Below are 23,595 nucleotides of genomic sequence, written 5' to 3'. Positions count from 1 at the left end.
TGCTTTACAAATGATACTTAAGGATGTGTTACACACAGAGACAGAGGAAAACAGCATCATGAGAGAATGTGAAGATAGAAAATCTTTGAGTAAAAATACAAAAGAAATCCAAAATAAATAATAGGAATATTTATGGGAAAATGGCAGAAGTAAGTCACTACTTATTAATAATAACATTTAATGTAACTGGCATGAATTCTCCAATTTAAAGATACAGACTAGCTGAAAGGCTTAAAATCAAGACCCATCTATTTGCTGTCCACAAGAAACACAGCTTAACAACATACTGAAAGCTAAATGATGGAAAAAAGATATTCCATGCTAATAGAAATTTAAAAATGAGCAACAGTATGCATCCCAATATCAGACAAAATAGACTTTAAAACAAAAACTTAAAAAATACAAAGAAGGGGGCCGGCGCCGCAGCTCACTAGGCTAATCCTCCACCTTGCGGCGCTGGCACACTGGGTTCTAGTCCCGGTCAGGGAGCCGGATTCTGTCCCGGTTGCCCCTCTTCCAGGCCAGCTCTCTGCTATGGCCCAGGAGTGCAGTGGAGGATGGCCCAAGTGTTTGGGCCCTGCACCCCATGGGAGACCAGGAGAAGCACCTGGCTCCTGCCTTCAGATCAGTGCGGTGCGCCGGCCGCAGAGCGCCGGCTGGGGCGGCCATTGGAGGGTGAACCAACGGGAGGAAGACCTTTCTCTCTGTCTCTCTCTCTCACTGTCCACTCTGCCTGTCAAAAAAAAAAAAAAAAAAGACAAAGAAGGGCATTATTCAGTGATAAAGGGATCAATTCAACTGGAAGATGTGAATAAAATAGAGGTAGATGCCCCCAGTGCCTGGGTACCTGGCTATTTAAAGCAAACATTAATGAATCTAAAGGGAGACATAGGCTCCAGTAAAATAATAGTGACGCCCCACTTTCTTCAATGGACAGATCAACTAGACAAAAAAAAATAAAAAAATAACAGAGCTAATCTACATTATTGACCAAATGGACTTAACTGATATCTACAGAACATTTTATTCCACAACTACAGAATACACAGTCTGTTCATCATTGCATGGAACCTTCTCTAGGTTTTTCTTTATACTAGGCAATAAAGTAATTTGTCTCAACAAAATGAAAAAAAATTGAAATCATACCTTCTATATTTTCTGACCACATGGAATGAAGCTGAACATTAATGATTTAAGAAGCTCTAGAATATATGCAAACATGGAGACTGAAAAAATGCTCTTGGAAGAACAGGAGGTCATAGAAGAAATCCAAGGGGAAACAAAATAATCTTTGAAACAAATGAAGATGGCAGCACATCATATCAAAACTTAACAGCAAAAGTAGTGCTAAGAAGAAAGTTTATAGCTATTAGTACCTACATCAAGAAATTGGAAAGGCATCAAATAAATGATCTAGCAATGTATCTCGAGGATCTAGAAAAATGAGCACAAAACAAATCCTGAATTAGTAGGAAGAAGTAGTAAAAATTATAGAAAAATAAATAAAATTGAAACAAAAAATGCAAAATATCAGTGAAAAGAAGAGCTGTGCTTTTTTCGAAAAAATAAAATTGATACACTATGGAATACTACTTAGCTATAGGATAGAATGGAATTCTGTCTTTTGCAGCAAGATGGATGCTAAGTGAAATAAATGAATCCCAAAAACACAAATATATTTTCCCTGCTTTGTGGTAACTCAGAGTACAAAAAAGTAATGCATATGAGTGAAACTGACATTTTGAAATATTTGATTATTATTTATAACCCTTGCCTATATTCTTGAGGAATAGTGGTTTTTCTACTTACTGAATTTTTTATTTAGTGGGGGATTAAGCTTGTGATTATAAAGAAAATTATAAAAATTAAAAGAAAAATAAGAAAAGGAAGAGAAAAGGTGAGAGTGAGTGAGAAAAGGAGGGTAAGATGGGAGGTATAATTATGCTCTTAAAACCGTGTATATAAAATTTATGATTTTTGTCTATATAAATATAAAAGTTTAAAAAAGAACTTCAGCTGTGGGTTGATAATTAAAAAAGTTAATGAAACTATTATCTCCCATATAATTAAGTTTTTGCTGGTAATAAAACTGTTATCACTTGAGTTTCTTAAGCCTTAAGAACCTGTAAGTATATACACTTCCTTAAAGATAGTAAAAATACAAATTTTAATGATTTTCCACCTATGTGATTTCTCTTGATCATTGTCTCCTGATTCCTAGCCCACAGACACAGGCCATGTATTTCTTGGAATTTCACCAGAAGAACAATAGAAACCAACACAAAAATAAAACCACAATTAGATATAGTGCTGGCTTTTTCAAGTATAAGCCATCATTTGGATCCCACATTCTGTCAAGTGAACAGTGTCTCAACTTTGCAAAGCAAAAACCACAGGTGAGGGGTTAAGTAATTTGCAAAGATTTCCAAGTCCCTCAAATGATGCATTACTGTATAATTGTGTAAATAATCACAAAGTGTTGTGCAATAAGATAACAGAAAATCTAATTATTTAGCACAATGACTTTTGTTTGTTCTGTCTCAAGTTCCTAGCAACCTACATGACAGTGCTGGATGACAATTGTCTTCATTGGCTGTTAATTCACAGAACTCGGAACCCCAAAGCTCACTTTGTGTGGCGATTAAGTTCAATGTTGTGATCAGGATCTGCCCATTGAATCTCAGGGTAAAGTGCACTTATCAGGAAAATGAAAGCTGTGCATTCAAAACAAGTGGAAGTGAAGTGTTGGAGTAAGGCAATTTTTCTGACTACTTAAGCACCCAGGTTCCTCCTAATGTCCTGAAAGGTATTCTCCAACCATATAATAAAAATCTCACACCAATTTGAACTCTGCCTTACCCCAGTAAGTCACCAGCTCCAATACTTTGCACACCAATAAGGTCATTGTTGCTGCAAGTGGAATGTGACTGTCAGGTGTTTCATGCCAGAACTTGCATTGCATTGCACAAGTGGATCCAACTCACACTAACTGTGGGGAAAATGCTTCGGTGCTTAGATCTTGAGATGTTCCTCACAATGGCATTTTACACCTCCCCTCAAGTCCAAGCAGCTTATGATCAAGGACTCTGGAAAGTCGGGGTGGGGAGGTGGGGGAATAAGACCACAGGGCTAACAGTGTGGTGCAGCAGGTTAAGCCACAACTAGTGACTCCAGCATCCCATTTTGCAGGGCCAGTTTGAGTCCTGACTTCTCTGCTTCCAAGCCAGCTTCCTGCTAATGTGCTGGGAAGGCAACAGAAGATGGTCCGAGTACTTGGGCCCCACGTAGAAGACCCAGATGGAGTTCCAGTCTCTTGGCTTCAGCGTGGCCCAGCCCCAGCCATTGTGGCCATTTGGGGAATAAACCAGTGGACGGAACATCTCTGTCTCTATCTTTCTCTCTTTGTCATTCGGCCTTTCAAATAAATAAGCAAATCTTAGAATAAAAAAATACAACCTCAGATATTTAGAAACCAAATATTTCTTAAACACAAAATTTTATGGAACTTAAAGCCATATGAAGAATGTGGAACAGTTTAATGCCTCCCCGACATGTGAAAACAAACGAGCTGATGTCTAGCCACCCGAGAGCACCCTGAGCCCTTTCCCTTGAAATTTAACCTAAAAGTGTTTCTTTGGGCTGGCGCCGCGGCTCACTAGGCTAATCTTCCGCCTAGCGGCGCTGGCACACCGGGTTCTAGTCCCGGTCGGGGCGCCAGATTCTGTCCCGGTTGCCCCTCTTCCAGGCCAGCTCTCTGCTGTGGCCCGGGAGTGCAGTGAAGGATGGCCCAAGTGCTTGGGCCCTGCACCCCATGGGAGACCAGGAGAAGCACCTGGCTCCTGCCATCGGATCAGCGCGGTGCGCCGGCCGCAGCGGGCCGGCCGTGGCAGCCATTGGAGGGTGAACCATCGGCAAAAGGAAGACCTTTCTCTCTGTCTCTCTCTCCCACTGTCTACTCTGTCTGTCAAAAAATTAAAAAAAAATTAAAAATAAATAAATTAAAAAAAAAGTGTTTCTTTGATAGAAGCTGCTACTTTATGTAAAAGGAGATTCCTCCATAGAGGAAGCAAGGCAAAAGAAATCTTCTGGCTTAATTTCTTTTTTTGGACCAGATTTCTGAAAATAGTTATTATGATGTATCTTTTTTTATTTCCAACTAACTTTTATTAATTCTTTGCCATATACAATTTTAGAAAGTCTTATCTATGTAAATTTTAAACAGCTCTAAATTAAGTTGCAATTTCCCCTCATTAAAAATATATAAATAAATAACAACACAAAAACAACATAAAAACACCATAAAATTAGCCCAAATTATCTCAGGGCATAGAATTAAACACAAAGCACTCCGGTAGAAAGAAACATGGTAGATAAAGCACTGTATTAGAAACTAGAGAACGTACTTCAAGAGCTAAATAATCTCAAAAGGACCATATGCAAACTGGCATAAAAGTAAAAATGCTATTAAAAATTGTCACTGAATTTAAACTCTTTTTTTAATTAATATTTTAATTTTAATTACCTTTTAACAGATTCAATGTGATTTGTACATAAAATTCTAAGAATACAATGATATTCTCTTCCTCTCCCTCCCTCCCACCCTCTTTCCTTCTCCCTTTTCCTCTTTCTTTCATTCTTTCTTTTTAGTTTTTGAGATAACACTCTTTAAAATTACATTACAGTAAAATGGTTTAATACTTCACTGAATAAGAAGTTTTAACAAGCATAAAAGAAAAACACTCTGATTTAGTGGAAATATAGACAACAGCTTTAAACAATAATTCAAAGGAAAAATGACCATTTCACCCATATATCGTAAATTTTAAAATAACCACAGATCATTAGAACTGTAGTAGTATAACATTCTTACCTATCAGTTTGACAAAGATATAAAGCAAGTTTTACAAAACTATATTTGCAGCAATACTGATACAGATTGGCATTTCTTTTTTTTTTTTTTCTTTTTTCTCTCTTTTTCGTTTGCTTCTTAAATTTTAGCTCCCATATATAAGGGAGAACATGCAGTATTTGTCTTGTTGGATCTGGCTTACTTCTTTTATTTTTTAAATTTTTTTATTTATTTGAAAGACAGATTTACAGAGAGGCAGAGAGAGAGAAAGAGAGAGAGAGAGAGCGAGAGAGAGAGATGTGTTTTCCATCTGCTGGTTCACTCCCCAAATCACCGCAATGGCCGGAGCTGCACAGATCCTAAGCCAGGAGCCAGGAGCTTCTTGCAGGTCTCTTACATGGGTGCAGGGGCCCAAGCACTTGGGCCATCCTCTGTTGCTTTCCCAGCCATAGCACAGAGCTGGATCAGAAGTGAAGCAGCTGGGACTCAAACCAGTACCCGATGAGATGTCGGCACTGTAGGTGGTTGCTTTACCTGCTTTGCCACAGCAGCAGCCCCAAGTCTGACTTCACTCAACATGATCCTCCACTTGCATCCATTTTGTTGCAAATGGTAAAATTTCATTCTTTTTTTAAATATAGCTGAACAGTATTCCATCATGTATACACACCATATTTTCTTTAACCATTCATCTGATCATGGACACCTTGGTTGGTTCCAAATTTTGGCTATTGTGAACAGTGCTACTATAAACACGGTGGTGCAGGTATCTCTTTTGATACATTGTGTTCAAGTTTTTTGGGTATATACCTACTCAAATAATCCATGTTTGCAGAAGACATGATGTTATATGTGGAAAAACCTAAACACTCCACCAAAAAGCTGTTAGAATTGATAAACCAATTTAGTAAAATTGTAGTTAGAAAGTAAACATACAAAAAACAGTAGCTATTTTGTATACTAATGATTAACTCACAGAGAAATCAAGAAATTCCATTCACAATAGCCTCCAAAAAATCAAATATTTGGCAATAAATTTAACCAAAGATCTCCACAATGAAAAATTATCATCTCAATGAAAGAAATCATCAAGGACACAAAATAATGGAAAGATATTCCTTGCTCATGAATCAGATTAATGAAATCAATATCATCAAAAGCCTATACTCCCTAAAGCAATTTACAGATTGAATGTAATCTCAATCAAAATAGCAACGTTGGGGCCGGTGCTGTGGTGCAGTGGGTTAAGGCCCTGACCTGCAGTGCTGGTATCCCATATGGGCACCGGTTAGAGTCCCGGCTGCTCCACTTCCAACCCAGCTCTCTGCTATGACCTGAGAAAGCAGCAGAGGATGGCCCAAGTTCTTGGGCCCCAGCACCCACATGGGATACCCGGGAGAATCTCCTGGCTCTTGGTTTCAGATCAGCTCAGCTCTAGCCATTGCAGTTATTTGGGGAGTGAACCAGTGGTTAGAAGACCTCTCTCTCTCTCTGTCTCTACTTCTCCATGTAATTCTGTCACTCTGTCTTTCAAATAAATAAAACAAAGCTTAAAAAATTCATTATTTACAGAGTTAGAAAAAGCAATCTTAAAATTCATATGGAATCACAAAAGACCATGAATAGCCAAAGAAATCCTGAGCAAGAAAAACCAAATTGGAGGTATCATAATACCTGACTTCAAAGCATACTACAAAGCTGTAATAATTAAAACAGCATAATATTGGCATAAAAATTGATATATAGATAAACAGAGCAGAATAGGAATTCCAGAAATTAATCCACATGCATGCAGTCAACTAATTTTTGACAAAAAAGTTCAGTCTATACAGTAGGGTAAGGATAATTTCTTTAACAAATGGTGTTGAGAAAACTGGATTGTATATATATAGAATTGAATTAAATCCATACATCTCTCAATTGTTCAAAAATCAACTCAAGAAGGATCGAAATATAAATTTAAGATCTGAGACAATGAAGTTGCTGGAAGAAAATGTAGGGGAAACCCTCCAAAACACTGTAGGGGAAGATTTCTTGGACAAGACCCCCAAAGCACAAGCAACAAAAGCAAAACTAAACAAATATGATTATATAAAACTCAGAAGCTTTTGCACAGCAAAGGAAATGATCAACAGAGTGAAGAGACATCCAACAAAATGGGAAAAATATTTGCAAATCACCAATGTAACAAAGGATTAATATCTGGAATACATCAACAACTTAAAAAACCTCAACAACAAAAACAGCAAATCCAGTTGAGAAATGAACAAAGGACTTCAATAGACAGTTTTCAAAAGAAGAAATACAAATGGTCAACAAATGTATGAAAACACACTCAATATCACTAGCAATCAGAGGCAGGACTTCAACTCAACACTTTGATAAGGGATGTGGGTCCCAGTGGCAGCTTAACTGCTACGCCACAATGCTAGCCTCTATTTACTTTTAGACTCATGTTGTTGATGCTGCCGAGTTCTACCCATGATACTCATCACCAGAACTCGGAGGTTTTCACACAACAGGATTCATGTTCATGAGAAAACTGAGGTTAAAGGCTTACTTTCATTGTTTTAATATGTTTGGGTTCCTGTGTCCCCTGACTGCTCATCAGGCTGAAGATGCAGACAGAATGAATCCAGAGAGGATGTTAAATATTTCAGGTAACAATATTTTGTGTAACTAGACCCAACTTAAGAAAGATGAAGCAAAAGAACATGTGAGCGGGGGTAGGCATTTGGTCAAGTTGTTAAGATACCTACACCCTAGAACCAACGGCAAAGGAAGACCTTTCTCTCTCTCTCTCACTGTCACTGTCCACTCTGCCTGTCAAAAAAAAAAAAAAAAAAAGATACCTACACCCTGTATCCAAGTACTACGTCCTATACTCATCTCCTCAGTTCCCAGCTGAGGTATTTGACAAGTGAACCAGTGGATGGGATTCTCTCTCTCTCTCTCTCTCCTCCCTCTCAATAAATAAATAAAAATTGTAAAAGTTGCCTTAAAAAAACATACTAGAACAGAGCGGTCTAACACACAATTTTGAAAAGTTTGGTTTTGGAAGAGCCAGGGGGACGGTAAGTAGCACAAGGACAGATGAGTGGTTGTGCTTCTGTAGGAGCATGTGGGCACTGGTACTCTTTCCCCCAGTGGTTGGTGGTGTTAAGATCCCCAATTTCAGCTCTTTCTAGTGGAGAGGGTGAGGAGGGCATTTCTCCCCAAACCCATCTTCCAGAAGCCTAGAGATAGCTGCCATCGGGACCAACATGAGAAAGGGGAGCTAGTTCTAATCCCTGCAAGGTGGGAAGGAAATGGTATGAATAAAAATACCTGTGGCTCACTGTTCTGAACGAGGGAACATTAAGGATTCCCCACTATGATTAAAAAGCGACCAGGGGTAGACCTTGTGGTACAGTGGATTAAATTGCCACATGTATGTATCACATATTAGAGAGTTGTTTCAAGTCCCAGCTACTGCACTTATGATCCAGCTTCTTATTAATGCACCTGGGAAGGCAGCACATGGTGACTCAAGTAATTGAGACCTTGCCACCCTTGTGGGAGATCTGGCTGGAGCTCCTGGCTCCTCAGGCTATCCTGGCCCACCGTGACTCTTGTGGCCATTTGTGGAGTGAACCAGCAGATGGAAGATATTTCTCTCTCCCTCTTTCTCTCCTTCCTTCTGTCTCTAAGTGCCTTTCAAATCAATAAATAAACCTTTTTGAAAAAGGCTAATATGTAGTCCCCCCAAAAAGAATCCATTTTTTCCATTGACTTGAGATGTCATGTTTGTCACCCATTGAATTCCCAGATGCTATTAATTCTATTTCTATATTTATTAGGCTATTTGCTCTCTTAAAATGCAGAATTACATTTATAGAATGATGTAATGTTTTAATAAAATGTGTTTATACTAGGGGCCAGCACTGTGGCATAATGGGTAAAATCACCACCTGCAGTGCAGGCATCCCATATGGGTTCTGGTTCGAGTCCAAGCTGCTCCATTTCCAATCCAGCTCTCTGTTATGGCCTGGGAAAGAGTAGAAGATGGCCCAAGTCCTTGGGCTCCTGTACCTGTGTGGGAGACCTGGAAGAAGCTCCTGGCTTCTGGCTCCTGGCTTCAGATCAGCCTGGCTCTGGCCCTTGCAGAGAACTGGAGAGTGATCCAATGGATGGAAGACCTCTCTGCCTCTCCTCTCTCTGTGTAACTCTGACTTTCAAATAAATAAATAAATAATCTTTAAAAAATGTGTTTATAGTAGATAATACCTTTACCTAATGCCGTGATGGAATTTGAAAGATATATTGCCAAATTTCTTATCCCCTTAAAGTTTTCTGCTTTTCAAGATTGATTGGTTGGTTTGACTCTTTGTTATAATCAACTTATCCTGGTTTAGAAAAAAACATAATACTATTTTTGTATTTGAGTGCATTGTATTTATAAATTCATTTAGGAAGAATTGAAATACCTATAATTGAGTTTTCCTATTCCAAACAAGTTATGCCTCATTTCATTTACTAAAGTCTATTTTTGTGTCTTTCAGGAATAGTTTGTAGTTTTCCTCTTATAGGCATTACATATTCTTGTTTTGTCTAGGTATTCTTTTATTATTACTATTGTTAATTTTGCCATTGTACATAAAGTCTCTGCTTACATTTTGTGCTTATTAGAAGGTTATTGCATATGTGTATATGAAGTTTTAATGTCTCTATGTTCACTATACTATATGCTTGCAGTAGTGTTCTCACAAGGACTCTTTTACTTAATAATGTGTGGGTGCAAATTGTTGAAATCTTTACTTAGTATATACTAAATTGATCTTCTGTATATAAAGATAATTGAAAATGAATCTTTTTTTTTTTTGACAGGCAGAGTTAGACAGCGAGAGAGGAGAGAGAGAGAGAGAGAGAGAGAGAGAGAGAGAAAGGTCTTCCTTTTTCCGTTGGTTCACCTCCCAAGTGGCCACTACAGCCTACGCGTTGTGGCCAGAGTGCTGCGCTGATCCAAAGCCAGGAGCCAGGTGTTTCTTCTGGTCTCCCATGTGGGTACAGGGCCCAAGGATCTGGGCCATCCTCCACTGCCTGCTTTTTAAAAAGATGCATTTATTTATTTGAAAGGCAGAGTGAGACAGAGAGAAGGAGAAGCTGAGAGAGAACTTCCATCTGTTAGTTTACTCCCTAAATGCCCACAGCAGCTGGAGCTCAGTCATCCTGAAGCCAGGAGCATGGGGTTCCACTTGGGGCTAGGCATATGTCAACTCTCTCCAAAGAAGAGGGGTGTGTTAGTAAGGATGAAGGAAGCAATGTGCTGGGTAGTGATAAAGTGTTGCCCCAGAGAGAAAGAGAAAGGGGAGGGGAAAAAATTCAGGTTGAATACTTTCTGAGGGTGATGAGTTGACTACCCAGAGAGGAGACAGCACTAGAGAGAGAGAATACCTCCCATGTAGAATGTTCATGAGGCAAGAAATTCCTATGACCCTTTTCATGAAATGGATTATAACTGATCTCTCCAAGTAATCTCTGAAGACTGTCTCTAGTTCCATGTGTGCAGAGCTACTGGTAAGACTGGTTTTACTGACTCAGAGGTAAGAAATGCAACTCGAATCCAATTTGCAACAGCAGCTAACAATTAACAAACCAGCCAAACATCATATTAAGCTATATCTCAATTATCTAATTATCTCATTTAAATCTAAAGAAAACCCAACAGTTTCCTTGTGATTCTACATATGAATATTGAGACTCCAAGAGACTGAGCTGCATGTTCATGTTCTTGTTCTAATAAATGGCAAACTGGAATTTACGTCTAACTCTTTCACCAGGGCCTCCACTCATAAGGTTCTTTTCAGAAAGAAGTTTTGAAAAATAACCTTTTGGGGCTAGTGTTCTGGTGAGGCAGATAAGCTGCCGTCTGCGATGCGGGCATCCCATAAGGCATCAAGTCCTAGTGCTCCACTTCCAATCCAGCTCCCTGCGGATGTGCCTGGGAAAGCAGCAGCAGATGACCCAAGGTCTTGCGTGCCTGCTTGGGAAATTCACAAGAAGCTCCTAGCTCCTGGCTTTGGTCTGGCACAGGCCTGGCTGTTGCAGCCATTTGAGAAGTGAACCAGTGGATGGAAGATCTCTCTCTCTCTGTCTCTTTCTCTCTATTTGTCCCTCTCTTTGTGTAACTCTGGCTTTCAAATAAATAAAATAAATTTTTAAACAATCAAAAAACAAAATAAAAATCTTTTATTTCTGAAACATTCTTGTTCCAAGTACAGGGACCAAGACAAGTCCAAAAGTGTGAAGGGCAATTACGGTCTTATAATCAAAGGGAAATGTTGTAGAATTTCCCAAGTCCAACTACCCTAGGGGTAGCCAAGAAGACACATGGAAGTAGCTTTTGCCACCCAAAACATGAAGGATTCTGCAAAAAGTAATACTATTCTCTTAGACTTTTAGTCTCATGAAATGTCAGTAATGTGACTTGTTTGAAGGACAACTCTCTGCATCAGTGACCAGACCAAAAAAAAAAAAATCATTCTTATTTTCCAAGTTCAGAAGTTCCTGATGCTTCTTGTTAGTGCTGACAGAATAGACTTGCCGTGCCTATACTAAGCCAGGCAAGTGCTAATTTTACTAGAAGCCAATTTACTAGACCAAGAGCAAAGGCAAGCAAATGTTCCTATTTAAGAATAAATGCATGGTAAAAATAGGAAAAGACAACTGAAAATTTTAGACATTTCTTTGAAAGAAATATTTGCATAAATATCCGTAAGTAAAAAAGATGATGACAGAAAGATCAAAAGAACATGTCTGCCTGCCAAGGAGGGAGTGGATTTTCTTGATGTAGGAGGTTTACATGCTAACTGGGTGTTTTGCTTCAACCATTCTTTTTTTTTAAAGATTTATTTATTATTTACTTGAAAGTCAGAGTTACACAGAAAGAGAAGGAGAGGCAGAGAGAGAGAGAGAGGTCTTCCATCCATTGGTTCACTCCCCAGATGACTGCAACGGCCAGAGCTGCGCTGATCCGAAGCTAGGAGCCAGGAGCTTCTTCTGGGTCTCCCACGTGGGTGCAGGGGCCCAAGGACTTGGGCCATCTGTACTGTTTTCCCATGCCGTAGCAGAGAGCTGAATCGGAAGTGGAGCAGCCGGGACTTGAACTGGTGCCCATATGGGATGCAGGCACTGCAGGCGGCGGCTTTACCTGCTAAGCCACAGCGCCGGCCCCTGCTTCAACCATTCTTAAACTCACCATTTTCTTTTGTATTTATTATTCTTCTGAGCAGTATTTTTAAAATTTTTTTAAAAATAAACTTAGATTTTCTGCATTTTTTTTTTAAATTTTTTGACAGGCAGAGTGGACAGTGAGAGAGAGAGACAGCGAGAAAGGTCTTCCTTTGTTGTTGGTTCACCCTCCAATGGCCGATGCAGCCGGCGCGCTGCAGCCGGCGCACCGGGCTGATCCGATGGCAGGAACCAGGTGCTTCTCCTGGTCTCCCATAGGGTGCAGGGCCCAAACACTTGGGCCATCATTCGCTGCACTCGCTGGCCACAGCAGAGAGCTGGCCTGGAAGAGGGGCAACCGGGACAGAATCCGGCGCCCCGACCGGGACTAGAACCCGGTGTGCCGGCGCCGCAAGGCGGAGGATTAGCTAGTGAGCCGTGGCGCCGGCCCCATGAAGTTTTGATCAATGTGTCTTCCCATATTTTCAGCACTGAATATATTCCTTTGTCTGGAGGTACCACAGTTCATATATCCATTCACTTACTGAAGGATATCTTGATTGCTTCCAAGTTCAGGCAATTAGAAAAAAGCTGCTATAAACATCCACATGCAGGTTTTTGCATGGACATATATGTTTTCAACTCCTTTGAGTAAATCCTAAGGAAATTGATTGCCAGATTGTATGGAGAGACTGTTTTTAATTTTGTAAGAAACTTCTCAATCATATTTCAAAGAGGCTGTGCCATTTAGCATTCCCACCAGCAAAGAATGAGAGTTCCTGTCGCTCCACATCCTTGCCAGCTTTTGGTGCTGTCAGTGTTCTGGATTTGGGTTATTCTAATGGGGTATAGTGGTATCTCATTGTGATTTGCAATTCCCTGATGACATAGGACATGGAGCATCGTATACTTATTTGCCATTTGTGTCGCTTCTTTGATGCGGCATTTGTTAACATCTTTGACTTATGGACGTTATGTGTAAATAATTAGGAAAATGATGCATTATTCGACTGAACAATAAAGATGAGAAAGCTAGTTGGAGCTCAGACAACAGGCTGGTAAGAGTAGCCTGGAACAGGAAGGGAGCCAAATTCCTGGGTCTTGGAGAACAGTTTACATTTGACAAAGCAAAGAAAGGCAGGGAGAGCACACAGAGGAAGAGAAAAGCAGCCAAGGTGAACAGCCAAAGAGTTAAGAATCCTATACCAGTTAAGAAAAAAATAAAACCACATTTCTTTTGTATCCTTGTTCTCTCTGTAGACTTGGTCTCAGAAGGGCCTTTCCCAAGCATGACTTAAATCCACCTTAATGCTCCAATGAGAAAGCAAGCAGAGAGTCTTTCCAAATTCCTTCATGTGCATTTATCTCCTCCTTCTATTTGGCTGTAGCCTTGCCAGAACTGATGGAGATCTGAGACTTCCATTTTAAATATGGCTGTAGGTTTTCTTATCCAGGTAAGTCTTGCTGACCTGGGAGTTGATTCACTCTCAAGATGTCTATCCATTCACCATGTGCCTCTGCTAAAGGAATACTGATTCTCCCATTCCCTAGTCATCTATGTTCTAGCTTTTTGAGTGAAAGGGTCATGTTTTTGCCTTCATTTTACTATTTATTTCCACCTTCCAGAGTCAATGGGAAGAATGTGCTTGCAGATTGTGTTAGGCAGGAATACAAAGTATTTCATACCTTCTTAAAGCATTGCACTTTGGGGCCGGCATTGTGGCACGGCAGGTAAAGTTGCCATTTCATATGAGTGCTGGTTCCAGTCCAAGCTGCTCTACTTCTGACCCAGCTCCCGGCTAATGGCCTGGGAAACAATAGAGAATGTCCCAAGTCCATGGGTCCCTGCACCCACATAGGAGACCCGGAAGAAGCTCCTGGCTCCTGGCTCCTGGCTCCTGGCTTCAGGTGGGCCCAGCTCCGGCCATTGAAGCCATTTGAGGAGTGATCCAGTGGATGGAAGACCTCTCCCTGTTTCTCTCTCTCTCTCTCTCTCTCTTTATCTGTAACTCTGCCTTTCAACTAATGACATAAATCTTTTTAAAAATTTTTGTACTTGGACAATCTTTTTGGGACACGCAATTATAGCATGATTGTGGCAGAAATGAAGATGTCAACTCCACACCTCCTCCTCTGTTTCATCTCTAAAGAGTTATGTTGGCTGGCGCCGTGGCTCAATAGGCTAATCCTCCACCTTGCGGCACCGGCACACAGGGTTCTAGTCCCGGTTGGGGCACTGGATTCTGTCCCGGTTGCCCCTCTTCCAGGCCAGCTCTCTGCTATGGCCAGGGAGTGCAGTGGAGGATGGCCCAAGTCCCTGGGCTCTACACCCGCATGGGAGACCAGGAAAAGCACCTGGCTCCTGGCTTCGGATCAGCGCGATGCGCCAGCCGCAGCGGCCACGTCGGCCATTGGAGGGTGAACCAACGGCAAAGGAAGACCTTTCTCTCTGTCTCTCTCTCTCTGTCCACTCTGTCTGTCAAAAAAAAAAAAAAAAAAAAAAGAGTTATGTTAACATCACATGCAAGATCTGTTCTTCAATTCAGCCCTCTTTTCTCCTTTCTTTCTCTCTCCCTCCCACCCCGCCTCCTTCTCTTTTCCTTCTTCTTCTTCCTGTTCCTCTGCCTGTCTCTCTATGTCTCCTGTAAACCAAACGTCTTGAAAATAAGAAATTTCTGAAAAACATGTTTATGGAGCCATTACTGATACTAATCTGAAAAAAAGACCAGTTCCTGGGATAAGTTTTGCAGCTTCCAACAGGAGAGCATTAGGAAAAATGTCTTCTAGAGCTAGAGCTAGGAATTTTTATGAGGAAAATTGGGGAGAATGAAAGCATCAGGTGTTTACACTGAGCCCATCTTAGATATAAACAAGAGAGACAAGATAAGAGGAAGCTAGGAAAGCTTTGGGGTAGGAGGGCAGTCCACAAGCATAGTAATAGAGTGGGACTAACAGTCTGGAAAGTTTATGCCAGGTGGTCCTGGGGTCACTGTGAGAGGATGTAGGTCAAGCTTTCAATATTTATTCAAAAATATGAAACAGTCTTTTGTTAAGTTTCACCTATAAATGTTATAACTTCCCTTATCTCTTCCTGACTCCACCCTCTGGCCTTTGTCATTAAACTTAGAACATCTCAGAATTTTTCTTTTAGTATTGCTTTCTTCCTTTAAAAAATCTGTTAGGAGGTATAATTTATAACCTGACATTTTTAAGTGTTTAATCTGATAAATTTTGACAAATGTATAGAGTCAGGTGACCACTCTGCAATTCCAGTACAGAAACTTCTGTAACTCTAAGTGATTTTGTAATCAATCTCCTTTGTCTATTCCTGTCCTGGTAAGCTTGACTCCTGTCTTAAATATGATGGGTTCTGTTCCCAGTCTAAAAGAGTACAGTCACATAAATATACCCTAAGATTTTTTGCTTTTAATCTACACTTCACTGGCCATTTCCTAATTGGCATCCCAAAGAATCAAAAATTGTTCAAATCTATCTTTTACCCATTTAGTAGGAGCTACCAGCAAACTCATCATCTTTGTTGATTTCCTCCATGTATATCACAGACACATTTGCTCTGCTTCATGTTTCCAAAGATATGTCATGTTAATTGACATTGCCCTGGAGGTTGAAAGAGAGCACTCTGAATATAAAGAGAAAGAGATGAACAATTGCAACTGAACATAGTGAACTCTTCCTTTGACTTTTCTTACTACTTTTGGATAGATTTTGATAAGATTTTGTGTCTGAGAGGTTGTCACCCTTACTCTACTGACCTTTGGAAACAAGAAGAGATAGAAAATATTGAATGAGGCTGCAGTAAGGAATCCAGAGTACAATGGCAGTACAATGATGGTGAAATGAGAAAAAATGCATCATAAATCACTTATTGAGCATATGCCAACCACTGTGTTGGGCTCTGAGATACAAAACTAGAATAAGATACAGGTGTTACGTTTAGAATTTTTTAGGGTTCAAAGAGACAAGAATGTAACTAGCTAAAGTAGAGAAGATTTCTGGAAGACAGGACAGCATGGTAGGGGGAAAGTAAGATTTACTTTTGGGGATGAGAAGAGATCTAGCCCTCCAGGCAGTGGCTAAGAGCTTATTTATGCTGTTTGCTAGGAGGGGGCCATGTGGGTGAGCAAAGACCCACATCCACTGCAGTAAGGTGGGTTTGAATGGGCAGAAGACCCCTGATGCACAATATACGAGCGTGTCAGTTCAGTATGTCCAGGAAGAGGCATTCACAGCCGTTAAAGCTGGGGCAACAGGTTACCGGGCAGTAAAACTGTTAGGTTGGAGATGAACTATAAGTGCTCCAATGGCCTAGCAAGTCCCAACAGTGGCTCTTACCCACAAGCTGAGTCCAGGAGGGGATATAGCCGGGTAATCAGGCAAAGATATGTGATCCACACAATGGCAACAGCCACACTGTTTGCTCTAGGAGCAAACACAGAGCATGAAGCCCAGTTTTGTGGCCATGAAACCTTCCTGGAGATTATAATATCTAAAACCGATTTCAAAGCCATCAGGAGAATGAAACCTGAGGATCTGTTTGCCAGGATTGTTCTTGGTCATATGTGATTCTCAAAGTAGAAAAAGAACGTTTAATAATAAATGATATCATTCAGAAGCACTCAAGTAGAAAATTTAAAATGCAATCTGAAATACACCATATGCAAGTTTAAGTGACTCAACTGTATTTTTAAAAAGAAGAGGGAAAGAAAGAGAATAACAGAAAGAGAGAGAGAGAGACATGCCTTCATCATGAAGCAGGCATGGTGGCAGGCCTGAAACACCAGGCTTTGCATTTCAGAAGCTAACACACTTGATGACTTCCCCAGGAGGGTTATGCCATCCAAACCCAGGCATTCATTGGAAATCACACTACATAGGAAGTGCAAGATCAGGATTCTGCATCTGGCTTAGCTTTTGAGGAACTTGATTTACTCACCTGTAAAATCCAGAAGTAGAGCTAAATTTTCTGTCTAGTTCTCTATTCGCTAAGATTTCTTGATTCAATGTTCAACTAGCATGTGTTGGTAACTTCACTATGAAGTATGAAGATGCTAAGATGCTCCACAGGGCATTTAAATAGATGGATTAGGATGGCCATATCTGCCACAGCCCTTTGCAAAGGAAAACAACATCAGGCAATTATTTTTTCTGCAAGTTGCTATGTCTTTTCCCATGTGTGTGGATATCAAAGGAAAAAATCCTGCCACTCTTGCTGAAATAACCTTGCAGTTCCAATGGCAAGGAAACTGGCCTGAAACCAGGCCATATGAATGACCCAATTAGAGCTCTTTGTGCTGGTGTGAACATAATACATGAAATAAAAAAGTAGGTCAGTGGGATGCTTTTGTGTTCTACATGACTATGAGTCATTGGTGAAACACTTCATGACCTGCAGAACATCACAGTTTGGGAAGTGCTGAGACACAGAATAACTGTATTTGCTGAGTATGTTCCTGGCATTCCCCGATAATGAAAACATTTTTACATAAACCCTCATCATGTGGAGGGATCTGTGAGTTTCCCATCTTTCTAACTATGGAAACCTTGGGGGTAGGCAGCAGGCTGTCTCTGTCTGAATGAGGTTCATGGATGAAGACAAAAGAGTGAAAAGTTGTTTGGCTAAAAGAACTGGTTATTTAGGAAGAAACCATGTACCCTCACACAGCATACGCAAACTGATGCTGCAGAATTAGAGTAAGGCTCCCATGCTCTTTCATTCACACATTCCAACCAACCACAGCACAGGTGCCTGAAAAAATAAATCAGAAGTGCCAACATCTGCTGCTTGCTCAGAATGACAATGAAACTGTGCAAACGCAAGGGATGTGTAGGCACACCCTGTTGTGGGCTTCTGCTATGCACAGGTCTCAATCCCTCTCCAGCATCCTTTATTTGAACATTACTCACCTTGCTTCTCCATGAACTGTGTAGTTGAGCCTATGATGGTTGCATCTGTACAGAACATGTACCTACTCTTTCTCTTGACATTCCTTAAGCCATTCAGTATACCAACTGTTTCCACAGCATTTGCTATGGAGTCCTGGAACCAACTGTCCATGGATCTGGAAGACTAACTCTACATATTTTCTATTCCTTTTGGGACCAAGATGAAGAAATAAATTGGGAAAGTTGGCTTTATGTATAATTCACTTGGGATGTGTTTTTTTTTACAAATGAATTGTTAGAATTTTCTTCAAACATACACAAGCTAAAAAAAAAAAGATTGAGTCTTGCAATTGAAAATACTAGCTTTGTTATTGATCCTTTTTAGGTCAGCATGTGAGCCTGCTAATATTAAATACATGAAATGGGGGCCAGTGCTGTGGCTCAGCTGGTTGAACTACGGCTGGTAGCTTCAGCATCCCATATGGGCACCTATTCAAGTTCCATCTGTTCCATTTCCAATCCAGCTCCCTGCTAATGTGCCTGGGAAAGCAGTCGAGGATGGTCCAAGTCTTTGGGCCCCTGCACCCACATGGGAGCCCAGTAAGCAGCTCCAGGCTCCTGGCTTCCTTCTGGTCCAGCCCTGGTCTTGTGGCCATTTGGGGATTGAACCAGCAGATGGAAGATCTCTCTTTCTCTGCCTTTCTCTCTGTAACTCTGCCTTTCAAATAAATAAATAAATAAATCTTTTTTAAAAAAGTATACAAAAAAGGGGCCCGGTGCTGTGGCATAGTAGGCTAAGTTTCTACGCCCATCTCCCATGGGTGCTGGTTTGTGTCCCAGCTGCTCTTCTTCTGATCCAGCTTTCTGCTCTGGCCTGGGAAAGCAGTGGAAGATGGTTCAAGTTCTTGCACCCACGTGGGAGACCCAGAAGAAGCTCCTGGTCTTAGTTTCAGATCTGTTCAGCTCCTGCCATTGTGGCCATTTAGAGTGAACCAGCAGATGGAAGACCTCTCTCACTGTCTCTCCCTCTCACTGTCTATAACTCTACCTCTTACATAAATCTTTTTTTAAAAAGTATACAAAATGACATGTGGAAAAATTTACATTATTCTCTTATTGTTTGATTTTATTTATAAAATAAAAATTACAAGTCGTCTCTGAAAAAGTCTGCATTTTGTTATTTATTTATTTATTTGAAAGGCAGAAAGACAGAGAGGAAGAGACAGAGAGAATGCAAATGACAGACTTTTGAACATTTCTCTGGTTGAGTGGTATCTCTGTATACATACCACATCTTTTTTATCCATTCTTCTACTGATGGACACTCAGGCTGACTCCATATCTTGGCTTCTGTAGATCCCATTGCAATAAACACGGGTGTGCAGGTGTCTCTCCGGTAGACTGGTTTCATTTCCTTTGGGTGTTTACCCAGTAGTAGGATCGCTGAATAATGAATATCTCTATTTTTCTTAAAGTTTGTTAAACAATACTGGCAAGTTGGGGGCAACCTAAGTGAAATATACATACAAGATTTCTTCAAAAACGTGAATTTAGAAAAGAAATAGGAAGAAAACCTGCTGAATGGGAAGTCTGCAATGGAGAGGCTAGATTGCCAGTGACTTTCTGAAAGAAAATTTATTTAAGCAATCTCATCTATTTAAGAAATGGAATTCATTTTTAATGTCTTCTCTCAGAGATAACTAAACACCTAGATAGTTTCACCGGCAAATTCTACTACATGTTTAAAGAATAGCAGCATGATAATATGCTCTTTCATACAATGGAGAATCAAATGCTTTCCCACTCATTTTAAGTAACCAACATAGGGGCTAGTGCTGTGGCATAGCGAGTAAAGCTGCTGCCTGCAGTGCTGGCATCCCATATCGGCGCTGGTTTGAGTCCCGGTTGTTCCACTTCTGATCAGCTCTCTGCTTTGGCCTGGGAAAGCAGTGGAAGATGGCCCAAATCCTTGGGTCCCTGCACCCGCGTGGGAGACCAGGGAGAAGCTCCTGGCTTTGGATCAGCGCAGCTCCAGCCATTGTGGCCAACTGGGGAGTGAACCAGCAGTTGGAAGACCTTTTTTTCTCTCTTTCTCTCTCTGCCTCTCCTTCTCTCTCTGTATAACTCTAACTTTCAAATAAATATCTCAAAAAAAAAAAGCATAATTCTGACAGCACTAAATAATGAATACAAGAAAGACACAATGGAATTATATTCCTATTTAATATGGGTTAGAAAAAAACCTTAACTAAATATACATCAAATTATATACTAAAAAAAGCGGAAATAAAATGTGCATCATTGGATTTTTCTTCTTTTCTCTCTGGTACACCTACTCTGCTCTTAAGCCCTAACTTTCGTGCATTTTCATGACGGCAGCTATCATCCTCTCACTTCTAACGCAGCATTTCTGTAATCATGCATTTCTTGTAGGGCCGAGCTGACGCTCATGGATTCCTGCAATTAAATCTTTTCGTTGATCTCATTGTGGTTCTGCCCAAGTAATGTGTCTGTTTTCCAATTCTGCTCTATATCCCTGGGACGGCTATCCATAGTAACTCGAGACCTTTCTTTTCAAAGCCACTTGGCTCAATTAGGAAGTTGCTACCCAAAGGAAGACAGTGCCAGTTCCTTAAACTCTGGTGCTTTCAAAACTCCAGGGACCGTTCTTTCATTGATTCATATTTGTACTTGATTTTATGCAGTGATTAGTTTCAGTCTAGTTATGGATTGCTGGCAGGGAGACTAGGCAAGCAATAATAGTCAGTGTTTATTTTATCTGCAGAGGCCCAGACTCTAAGGAAACAGGTAAAGGTCAGGCTTCATTTGACTTGCTTAGCAATGGAGGTTCAGATGTTCCATGAACTTGCAGTTTTTAGGGTGATTACTACCAAAACCCACTTAAAACCAATGCATTTTATCTATTAGCAGTAACACAGGCTGCACCCTAAGTTGATTTCCTAAAAATACTTTAATATTTAAGAATCATAGTGTACATCTTAATCAATTTTTAAAATTTTATTATCTATTTTTAAAAACAATTTATTTATTTATTTATTTGAAAGGCAGAGTTACAGGGAGGCAGAGGCAGAGAGAAAGAGAGAGGTCTTCTATACACTCATTCATTCCCCAGACGGCAGCAATAGCTGAAGCCAGAAGAGCTTCCTCCAGGTCTTCCACATGGGTGCAGGGGCCCAAGGACATGGGCCACCTTCTGCTGTTTACCCAGGCCATAGTAGAGAGCAGCAGGTAGTTAAACTGGTGCCCATATGGGATGTAGGCACTGCAGGCATCAGTTTTGCCCGTTATCCCACAGCACTGGCCCCCATCTTATTGACTTTTAGGATTAATTAGTTCAATGTGAATTAATGATATGACTAGTGCTCAAACAGTATTTGGCAATTTGTGTTCCGTGTGGGGGCAAACTGTTGAAATCTTTACTTAATATATACTAAATTGATCTTCTGTATATAAAGATAATCGAAAATGAATCTTGATGTGAATGGAATGGGAGGGGGAGGGGGACATGGGAGGGTTGTGGGTGGGTGGGAAATTACGGGGGAAAAAAAACATTGTAATCCATAAACTGTACTTTGGAAATTTATATCTACTAAATAAAAGTTTAAAAAAAAGGATTAAAGATAAACTTAAGAATACATATTATAATATTTGTTAAAATTTAGTAAGCACTGTTATGATTGCACGGGAGAAGGCAGTTATTTCTGTTAAATGCTTCTGTTATAGGCCTTTTGGAGGGCTTATACTGAGTCAGAGATTACCTATTCTAGATGGACAACCTTTACAGCAAGTGGATTCTGTTAAAAAACTACCTCTCCCTCCTGTGCTTCTGGGATCAAGGCAGGGCTAAAGTAAACCTAGAAGCCGGGCAGCTTACTGTGTTTTCTCTCAGTAGCACAGCCAGAGAGCAAGGCGTGCTTAGAGGATATTTCTTCTGGCATGTGGAGTAAAAGGGAAAATCTATAAATACAGACAATGAACTTTCAGATCGCAGAATTAACAGCCTGGTGCAGGTTCTCCCCTTTCTGCCCAGCCCCTGAAAGACCATTTAAAACTAGACTCCGTGTACACAAGCACCAGAGAGAAAAGCTTACGGACTTCGCTTTAAAAAACGGTTTTTACCCGGTTTCTCACTAATCTGAGAGTGATGGGAAACGCTAGACCGCCAGTGTGGCTTCACTTCAGCCATACGTGGCCGCAGAAAGGGAGACTTAACTCAAAGCAGAAAGCCACTTGCTTGCCCCAGCAGCGCTTTGAAAACCAAAATCAACAAAACAAGGCAGCTCAGCCCCGGGACTCGGGAGGAGGAGCCGAGCCAGCCGCCCCGCCTGGGGGAGGAGCCTGCCTCGCCACGCCCATCCGCCACGCCCCCGGCGTAACCCGGATACACACCCACGCTCCCCTTTCACCTCGCGGCCCGTGGCTAACGTGGAAGTCAGAGCCACCGGCCGGCCGAAGAGACCGAGCGGCGCTGCCCGGGGAGGGGAGAATCTAGCTCGCGAGGCGGCGACGAGGGTCTTCGCTGCGCGGCTCGACGTTTCCCGGGAAGGAATGATGGGGCGCGCGGACGCCGGAGAGCCGACGCCTGTGTAGCCCTCCCGGCGGCCGGTCCCGAGCGCGGCGGCTACGGCAGCAGCGGCGGGCACGGGGAGGCCTGTGAGGGCCGCCGCCCCGAGCGCCCGGCCTCGCGCGCCATGGCCCCCATGGGCATCCGCCTGTCCCCGCTGGGGGTGGCCGTGTTCTGCCTGCTGGGGCTCGGCGTGCTCTACCACCTCTACTCGGGCTTCCTGGCCGGCCGCTTTAGCGTCTTCGGCATGGGCGGCGAGCCCGCTGGCGGCGCGGCGGGGCCCGCGGCCGCGGCGGACGGGGGCACCGTGGACTTGCGCGAGATGCTGGCGGTGTCGGTGCTGGCCGCGATGCGCGGCGGCGACGAGGTGAGGCGCGTCCGCGAGAGCAACGTCCTCCACGAGAAGTCCAAGGGGAAGACGCGCGAGGGAGCCGAGGACAAGATGACCAGCGGCGACGTGCTGTCCAACCGCAAGATGTTCTACCTGCTCAAGACCGCCTTCCCCAGCGTGCAGGTGGGGGGCCGCGAGCGGCGGGAGGCGGCGGGAGGGCGGCGCGCCCCCACCCGGGCCTTGGGAACTTGGCTCCGGGCGCTGGCTGCTCTAACAGCCCCGGGCGGTGGGGCCTCTGGCTCCCATTTTGCAGATGTGTGCATATATAAAGAGGCCGGAGTGAAGGTGCGCGAGGTCGCAGGCAGTTCCTGGAAAAGCTGGGTGAGGTCGCAGGCTGTCAGACTCCGGGCCCACGCTGCCCTGGGTTGTGTGCGCGCGCTGTTTGTACCGGGGGTCAGGAGCCCTGGGTTCTGGGTGGGCTTTGCTGACAAAAGGCTGAGAAAATGAGTTGCCTCGCTGGTACAGGCTCCTCTGTAAAGGGGATGTGGACTAGAAACGTCCCGTGCAGCCCCTCTCTCCCAGCTGATTTTCCTTAGTGGGACTGGAGTACATGGTTTCTGGCAGAACTTCCAGGAGCCAACCAGAAGGCCCAGAGCCGTGAAAGTCCTGTTGCAGAGGTGGCGGTGTGCAGGGCATTTCGGGAGGGTTATGCTCGTG

The 23,595-nt window shown here is 42.2% G+C and overlaps 1 protein-coding gene across 1 annotated transcript in view; it reads left to right on the top strand.

Moving 5' to 3' along the window:
* The first annotated feature begins 22,407 nt into the window (after positions 1-22,407).
* BPNT2 (3'(2'), 5'-bisphosphate nucleotidase 2) overlaps positions 22,408-23,595 on the top strand; it is a 35,189-nt gene continuing 34,001 nt past the window's right edge. The window contains exon 1 of the mRNA XM_002710504.5: positions 22,408-23,061. Within this exon, the coding sequence (XP_002710550.2) occupies positions 22,675-23,061 (387 nt within the window). The 5' untranslated portion in view covers positions 22,408-22,674. The remainder of the gene's footprint in view (positions 23,062-23,595) is intronic.

This window comes from Oryctolagus cuniculus, chromosome 6, assembly GCF_964237555.1.
Source record: "Oryctolagus cuniculus chromosome 6, mOryCun1.1, whole genome shotgun sequence".
NCBI lineage: Eukaryota > Metazoa > Chordata > Mammalia > Lagomorpha > Leporidae > Oryctolagus > Oryctolagus cuniculus.
This window is presented reverse-complemented; position numbering and strand designations above follow the sequence as displayed.